Source organism: Pituophis catenifer, unplaced genomic scaffold (assembly GCF_029215685.1).
Source record: "Pituophis catenifer annectens isolate HBS135680 unplaced genomic scaffold, rPitCat1.0.hap2 SCAF_4, whole genome shotgun sequence".
NCBI classification, from domain to species: Eukaryota; Metazoa; Chordata; class Lepidosauria; order Squamata; family Colubridae; genus Pituophis; species Pituophis catenifer.
Window position 1 is genome coordinate 37,142,169 of NW_027256884.1, and position 8,327 is coordinate 37,150,495.

An 8,327-nucleotide genomic window follows, 5' to 3' on the forward strand; every position below is an offset into this window, starting at 1 on the left:
CCAGCCAGCTGAGCTTTGTATTTGCTGAGAGCTTAATAGTGAACCACATCTTCTGAACTTTGAAAATATTGTACATGCTTGCAATTTACAGATCATATTTCATCTATGGGTTCTTTAAAGTACCTTTCTTGTATTGATGTGCCATTCCTAAAACCTGTTTTGTAACATGCCCATTCTCGTAATTAGTTTTTTGTCTCTCGTCAGAATCTCCCCGTTTTTACTCCAATAAAATTATTAAGTGATACTGATATTTTGGAATCAAATAAAAAGATTGAATCTAAACATCTGATCCAGTATGTCATGGAAATTGTAAACAATTTCATTACTTGAAATCTTGTCCTTTTGAATGTTACTGGGTACAGGTTTTTTTAATAATATTGTATTATTAAAGTTATAATATGTATACCTTTTAGTTTTTAGTTTGTCAACAAATGTGGATTAATCAAAAGTAAGAATATAAAAATTTTGGAATAAAGGCTTGTTTTTAAAAATGTACTTTTCACCCCAATACAGATCTTCTGTTCTTACTAGAATGATGAAGTAAGAACTGGTGAAAAGTAATTTAAAGGAAAAGAAGCCAAATAATCTTTCACAAGGTTGCTAACATGTTATTTATTTATTAGATTTATTTGCCACCTATGTAATCTTGACTTGACTCTTATCCAGCACAGAAGACAGGGAGACCAAATATCTTTTACATTTTGTTGATTACAACAGGAGTAATGTTTCAGTGTCAATTCAAATGCAGCATAAGTTGGGTGTTTGGAACAGTAATATATTGAATTTGAAAATGGCTATTAGTTATAGCTTTCCCTCCACATTCTTGCTCACCCAAGTAAATTATTATTATAATTGCATTCTTGGTTGCAACTCTATAGTAAGTTACTTCAAGTTCCATTAAACTCAGTGGAGTTCACATTTGAGAAAATAGATAAGGACCGGAATATCAATTAACTACTGCCCTTAAAAAAGAAACTTTATATTCAAGTGTTACTTTGTTCAGTAGTTATTATGTAACATTAAATTTACATTCACTGAACTCTTCTAAAATCATATATGACAATCTTGTATTAGCAAACTACTAATTTGATATCCAAGAATCCAGATCATCGCATAAATTACATTAATGTTATAATCTTCTCACATAAGATATGCAATTTGCTGTGTAATGTAGAATCTGTCCAAGTTCTCAGCAAAGCAGTTGCCACGGCAGTGCTTTCATTTGGGCAAAACTTGTTGCCAATCAGGCTGTTCCTGAGTTCAACACACACATCCAGTGGCAGCCAGTTCTGAGGGACATCTATTTGGCAAGTTTCAATGTTACCATTCTTTATATCCATACATACCCAAATTTCAACATTGGATTCCTCGTGCCCTATGTTAAAGGATGTGCTGATTTTGAACTTTGGTGTTTTTCCATATAGCCAATTCCAGGTTTTTAGTTCTATGGCTTTCTTGTTAATTCCAGGGAATTCTGTTTCATTGGCTGGATTTATGACATGAATATGGTTTTCAATGTGATGATGTGAAGCATATTCGCCAGCAATGGCTTCCATAAGCATTTCACAAGTTAATGTGGGATCTTCTTCATAGAGATTTCTCACTAATGCAGGCACACTTGGTGTGGCATTACTTTGGATTCCACTGTTAGGAGTCTTTAACACAGATGTTAGAACCAATTTATCAGTACTGCACAACAAAGTGCAGTGGTGATAAGCAGCTGTTCTTCCTAATTTTGCAGCAGTTCCTGAAATTTTAAAGATTTTGTTTAACAAGAGATCATATCTCTCAGTAGCCTGAACATCTAGCTGGGGTCGCAGGGATTTCAAAGCTTTAACAACCAGTTTTAAATTTTCAATTCTTTCATATTTTTTTCTGTCGGTGAAGAAAGTCAGATTAATGTTGCCTTTGTCATGGTAAACTGCACCTCCTCCACTTCTTCTTCGAGCAAGCTTTATACCCTTCTGCCTCATGACTCCAAGGTTACATTCCTGCCAGGGATTCTGATGCCGACCAATCACTACAGCAGAAGAATTTCTCCAAAGGAGAAGAACATGTCTCTTCTCTAAATCCATGTTATCATGGATCCAATCCTCTAATGCTAAATTCTGGTAAACATCCTGAGACACAGATTGTAGGATAAGCCCTCTTTCCTTTGTACTTTTGAAGCCAGCAGCTGGAACTTTGAGGATACAATATAATGGGAAACATTTCTTCCATGAGAACTGGATTATCATGTTTTAAGGAAATAAAATAATCAAGCATCAAAAGCAATGGAAGTTTTGGCACTATTCAGAATCTTTCAAACCATCGGTTCAATGTGGTGAGCTTTTTTCTTTTCAGAAGCACTGAAAGCAGTTTTAGATTATTTTAATAAAATACTGATCCTTTTATGGTAGGTAGCTGCAACCTTTAAATCAGTGAATTTGTAAGATAATTGTTCAATCAATTGCTGATAACCTATTGAAAAAAAATTAATTATTGAAGTTATATCTGACACTTTTCAACAGCACATACACAAATATCTTCCCACATCCTCGGTAGGATTGAAATATTAAAACATCTACAACAGGATGAACAACAAAAATAAACTAAATCATAGCACAAATGACTAATATCTGGTATAACAATAAAAAAATAGTAAATGACACAATAGGTAAGCATCATTGAAACATTCTAAAAAGCTCAGGTTTTATTTTATTTTATTTATAATATTTTGATGGCCATGCATCTGAAAGGCTCAACAACAAAGACGAATCTGATGCCTCATTTATCCTCCAATAAACCTTAAGAACTTTCTGAAACTCACCCAGGAGGCTAGTCTGATTTACACAGGAAGATCATGCCCCAACAATGACATTACTGCTAAGAAGCAGTGCCTTCCAGCTTCAGTTCTCACCTTTCAAAAGTGTGAGACCCCAAGAAGTTTCTCTTTAGCATATCGGACTCATACAGGCTGGAAAAGGCAGTCTTAATATTGTCACGTTAATATATTTAACGTTACTAATGCAACTGCTTTGGAGATGATATAGCAAACTATGAGCCTATTTCCTGACAGTTACGGTTCATCATTCAAATCTGGACATAACTATGCCTGCCAAACAAAGGTACTAACAAGGTGTAGGATATTCTGTAGGTACAAATAGTTTGAGATACACTGCAACCTAATGCATTCTTAAGGGAAGGCCGAATAGAAAATGTTGCTTCCCTAATCCGCTCCATTTTTTTAAAGTCCCATAATCCACAGTGTATGAAAAGACTGAGCAAAGATAATGGGCACTAGTACAAATACGTCTGACGGACAGCTACGGGGTGGGGTGGGGAGGCTTCTTCAAACAAGCCGAAAGGCAGGAATAAGTTGATCGCAACAGTATTCAGCGGAAAACTCTTGGCGAACAATCTTACACAGACATCTAAAAGCGCCTTTTCCCCATATACAGGATTGCTGCGCCAGGGCACGACAGAGCGCAGTTTAGGCACCAGAGAAAGCGGGGCTGCAGACCTATGAAGCTATAAAGGATATACTTGCATGCTGCAAGGTTCGCCAGACACCCCCATTGTTTTTCTGAAAACAGAAGGGCAAACGAAATATTTACCAGCTTCTCTAGACGGGTCTTTACTCTACTGCAATTGCTGGAACTTTTTGCCCTCGTTGGAACCGCGCGCGAGATTCAGAGTCAAAGACGCCTGGCTTCAACTCAGAAAAGGAGACGCGCATTTTTACGTAGAGACAAAGTTATAGAGAGCCGCTCATCCCATTGTTTGGACTCGAAACATCCCGTTTGCTTAAGACTCTCTCCCCATTTTGATCGGCGGAATGGAGAACGAACCCTGAAAAGGGATTGCTGTTCTGCGGAGAGAGAAGAGTAACTGATTTAGAGCTAGCAAAACAGATTTTTAAAGATCAAATCTTGAAGAGGGTACGATTATTCCTATACTTTGCATACCGAAAAGGGGGGGGGTGTATATTGACGGGCTACGTAGTACTTTACAAAAATCTATAGCAGATTTCTGTCATTTCTATCGGTAATCCGCTGTTTCAGGATATTGAAAGGAACTCGAAAGTCGATGAGTAGTGTTACTCTTCCTTGTATTTTTCTCAGATAGTGTGCTTTAAGAAGCACTTCCGTGCTTGGAGTTACTCTTATCAAAGCCCTTCCGCCTGGGGATAAAATTAGAAAGTGCGTTGGTTTCCTTTTTCTCCCTCTCATGTATTATGCTCAGGTGGTTTGAACTGGGGTTGTAATTGCAGAAACTTGCTTTCTGTTTTTAAATTGATTGCAACACAAATTGGGGAAAAATGTATACGTTTAAAAGTAAATTCTCATTTTAGTTTTATAAAACGATACCGTTTGTTAGGAAATGAGTATTACCTACCTTGTTGGGTTGGCAATATATAAACCATCAATATAGCTTTAAGACTGCTGTATTGCATCATACTGTGTCCTGATTGGTTAGCTCTGCAGCCAATCTCCTTAAGAGGGAGCTAGAAACATGGTTTGTTTCTCTTTGCTGTTCTTGCTCTCTGATATCTCTGTATGCTACTGTTTGCAAATCCAGAAGAATTGTTTATTGTGAATGACTAGGACTGGTAAGAAGACTTTGTTATTGGATTATCCCTGGACTGTAGTTTTGCTATCTCCTGCTTTATATGTGTATGACCTGGACTGTTTATTGGACTGTGCCTTACTATTTCCTGAAAGTAAACACAACTCAGTGTATCTGTGTGTTGACTGTGTTTATTTGTATTTACTCTTAATCGCTTTCATGTACACACCCTTGCTATTCAAGGGTTACTCTGCGAATTCCTTAAGATTGGTTATGGGCCCAGGATATTGAGAATTAGTGTGAATACACAGCACCATATTCAAACAGCTGTTTTTGTGGTTTATTGTTCAAGTGAAAATGGCACAAGAACAGTCAACCAGCATATCTCTGATAACCCGGTTGGATGGAACAAACTACGTTTCCTGGTCTATGCAGTCTACTTCTGCGTAAGGAGGGACTATGGGCTGTATTCATGATTCACCGGATGTAACTGCTTGGGATCCAGCAGACGATGAAGATGCAAAGAAAATAGCCAAATTTAACTGGGATAATGAAAGGGCTCTTTGTATAATCAGACTGACATTGAGTGACCAGCAGCTAGTCCATATTCGTGGTGAGGAGTCTGCTGCCAAGTGTTGGGACACTCTGAAGAGGATTTATGTTCGTGATAGTGTGGGTGCACACATATACCTTACACGTAAACTGTTTAGAGCTCGTCTTCGGAAGAATGGAGATATGTTAGCTCATTTGGAGTTTATGAAAAGAACTTTACAAGAGCTACATGAAAAGGAGCTGATTTTTTCAGAGCTGAATCAGGTTTATATCATTCTTTCTTCTTTGGATGAAAGTTATGATTATGTATCTTCACTGACCAGAGATGAACTGACATTGACTGGCATAACCGGAAGATTGTTAGAAGAGTCTAGAAGAAGGCGAGATAAAGACCAACTGAGAAAGAGACAATCACAGGAAGAAAAACTGTCTTCAACTGCCTATACCCATGATGGCAAACCTATGGCACGCGTGCCACAGGTGGCATGCGAAGCCATATTAGTGGGCACGCCAGCTCAGCTCTGATTTTCGGGCCTTCTGGGCCCACCAGAAATAGGGAAACAGGCTGTTTCCTGCCTCTGGGGGCGGGATGGGGAAGGCCCGTTTTTCTTTCTTACCTGGTTCCAGATCCTCTCTGTGTATCTGGGAAGGGCGAAAACAGCCTTTCCCACTCCCTTGGAGGCCCTACGGAGGCTGGAGGGAGAGGATCTGGAACCAGGTAAGAAAGAAAAACGGGCCTATCAGGCCATCATGTGCCAGGAGCGGGGGGGAGGGGGTTGCCCACGCATGACCCTCCCCGGTCCCCCCCTCTCCTGGCATGCGATGGCAAAAAGGTTAGTCATCACTGGCCTATACTGTTAGAAAGTGTTTCTCTTGTGGGACTAAAGGTCATATAGCTAGATTCTGTAAAAGGCAAGAAACTGAATACTGATAGTCAACAGAGAGCTAAAAAGGATGTTAGTTTAGCTATATCCAGCTCAACTACAACTGTTCCTTAACACCGTTCATAAGTAAATACAACCTTGTGTAGCAGGATTTACTCAGTTAAATATGTAGATATATATATATTTTTTTTAATTTGATTTATATGCCGCCCTTCTCCGGAGACTCAGGGCGGCTTACAGTGCGTTAAGCAATAGCCTTCATACTTTTGTATATTTATACAAAGTCAGCTTATTGCCCCCACAAACTGGGTCCTCACTATGCCCCACTCCTCCTTTAATCGATTCTCGGAGACTGCCTAGACAAGCCCTTGCAGTTTTCTTGGCAAGGTTTTTTTCCCCAGGAATGGTTTCCCATTGCCTCTTTCCTAGGGCTGAAAATATCCAGCCTAAGGTTTGTGCCTAAGGTGGACTAGATTTCAGTCTCCCAGTTTCTAGCTTGATGATTTAACTGCTACACTAAATTAGCTCTCTCTAATATATGCTTTTACTGTATGGCTAAATGTATTTTGAATATAAGCTCCATTCTCCATACTCCTGGTAAAACTGCTTAGAGTTACAGTCCCATTGGCATCAACAGGATTTGGAAATGCACAATAACAGTTGGAAGGGATCTTGGAGGTCTTCTAGTTCAATCTCTTGCTTAAGCAGGAAACCCTCTGCCATTTCAGGCAGATGCTTATCCAATCTCTTCTTAAGACCTCCAGTGTTGGAGCATTTTCTATTCTTTTATTTTTACATTAAAAATGTTTAATATAAACTTTAAAATTATATATCTTGGTACTTTGATTGTAGTAGGATATAAATGTAATAAATACAAAGGGAGTCAAAACTATTTGAGATAGTCCACTTTGTTAGCAGATATGAAATGACCCCACTTTGTTAATGGAAAGTAAAGGAAATAGAAGAATTCATTAGCAAAGCTATATGGAAAGTAAAACTCGGATTAATGCAAAATATTGAGACAAAGGTATGGTAATAATCAAAATGCTTAGTTTTATTGGTCAGAGAAATAATTTCAATAAAATAACAATAAAATAAAATTTGTATACTGCTCGATTCCCAACAAATCTGGGCAACTCATGACAATCAAAGAAATTGCAGTGAATCAATAAAAAATAGAAGTCTGATAAGTCAGATGGATGGAATGTTGAAAAAATAAATTAATTCAAACAAATAAGTAATTTAAATTTTAGAAAAGACAGAATAAAAAGGATATTTCTATGACAACAAAGATCAGAAAGGCAAAAGCAATGATTTTGAGTAAGAGGAGTGGAGTATTGTGAATGAATAAAAATGGACAACATGGTTATTAATTCTGAGATATTAAAAGTATCATATAGTCATCAGAAGTCTGAAACAAGTTGATGACATCTGTGTTAGGTTGGAGGGCTGAATAAATACCCACTAAATTTGATTATCAGCACTTAAAAATAGTAACATTTAGACTGATTTATAATAAACTTGGAGTTTGGGAAGGAATCCATGTATGAAAAGGAGAACAAGTCAAGAAGCTTGGGAAACTCTGAACAATATGATTATAAAAGCCCAATATGACTAAAAAAGAAAAATAAGAAATCCAATAAGAAAACAGCACGACAGCACAAAGAACTTTCTAATAAACTGAAAGACAAAAAGGATAAGTACAAAAAATGGAAAGAGGGACACATAACTAAAGCAGAATACCAGCATATACAAATTAAAATAGGCAAGAAAATGGTAAGAGAACACCTGTCCACTCTAGATAAATTCAAATCACCAGGACCAGATGGATTACATTCTAGAGTTTTGAAAGAGTTGGCAGACATGATCTCGAAGCCATTGAACCATATCTTTCAAAGATCCTGGACCACCAGGGAACTACCAGAAGACTGGAAAAGAGCTGACTTCCGCTTGGCTCCGCGAGCTTTGAAGACGCTCTTTTATGAGCGCCCGATCCCCGGTTCCGTAAAAGCCCCAGAACAGCCGAAAAACAGCTGTCTGGAGGCTTGGAACCCTCTCCCCGGGCAAAGGGGAGAGAGAAGAGCCGATAGGCGGAGGTAGACCCCCCAAGTGCGCTAGGAGAAATCCTGGGGCGCGAAGGGTGTGGGCTCCCTATTGAAGCCTGTCAAGCTGCTCCGGGCCAGGGACGACTCCACAGAAGCGGAGCTAGAAGCCGCGACCAAAATCTGCTGGGGAAAAAAAATGAGGGGACTTTTAACATCTTTACTTTGATTGCAGACAGAGCAAACCAGGAGAAAAAAGAAAAAAAAATTGCAAGTAACACTTTAACTCCGTTTTAAAATG

General features: G+C 38.4%; 1 protein-coding gene across 1 annotated transcript; it reads right to left on the reverse strand.

Annotated features, from left to right (window-relative positions):
* Positions 1 to 597: 597 nt before the first annotated feature.
* On the reverse strand, positions 598 to 3,820 carry LIPT1 (lipoyltransferase 1). Its single transcript, XM_070943149.1, has 2 exons — positions 3,597 to 3,820; positions 598 to 2,460 (listed from the first exon to the last, which is right to left on the reverse strand). Exon 2 carries the CDS (start codon positions 2,235 to 2,237, stop codon positions 1,119 to 1,121), a length of 1,119 nt encoding a protein of 372 aa, XP_070799250.1. The 5' UTR covers positions 2,238 to 2,460; positions 3,597 to 3,820; the 3' UTR covers positions 598 to 1,118.
* Between the last annotated feature and the right edge of the window lie 4,507 nt (positions 3,821 to 8,327).

Bases quoted from the DNA above. Each gene is read 5' to 3' on its own strand.
- LIPT1 (XM_070943149.1), bottom strand. From the start codon at position 2,237: ATGATAATCCAGTTCTCATGGAAGAAATGTTTCCCATTATATTGTATC.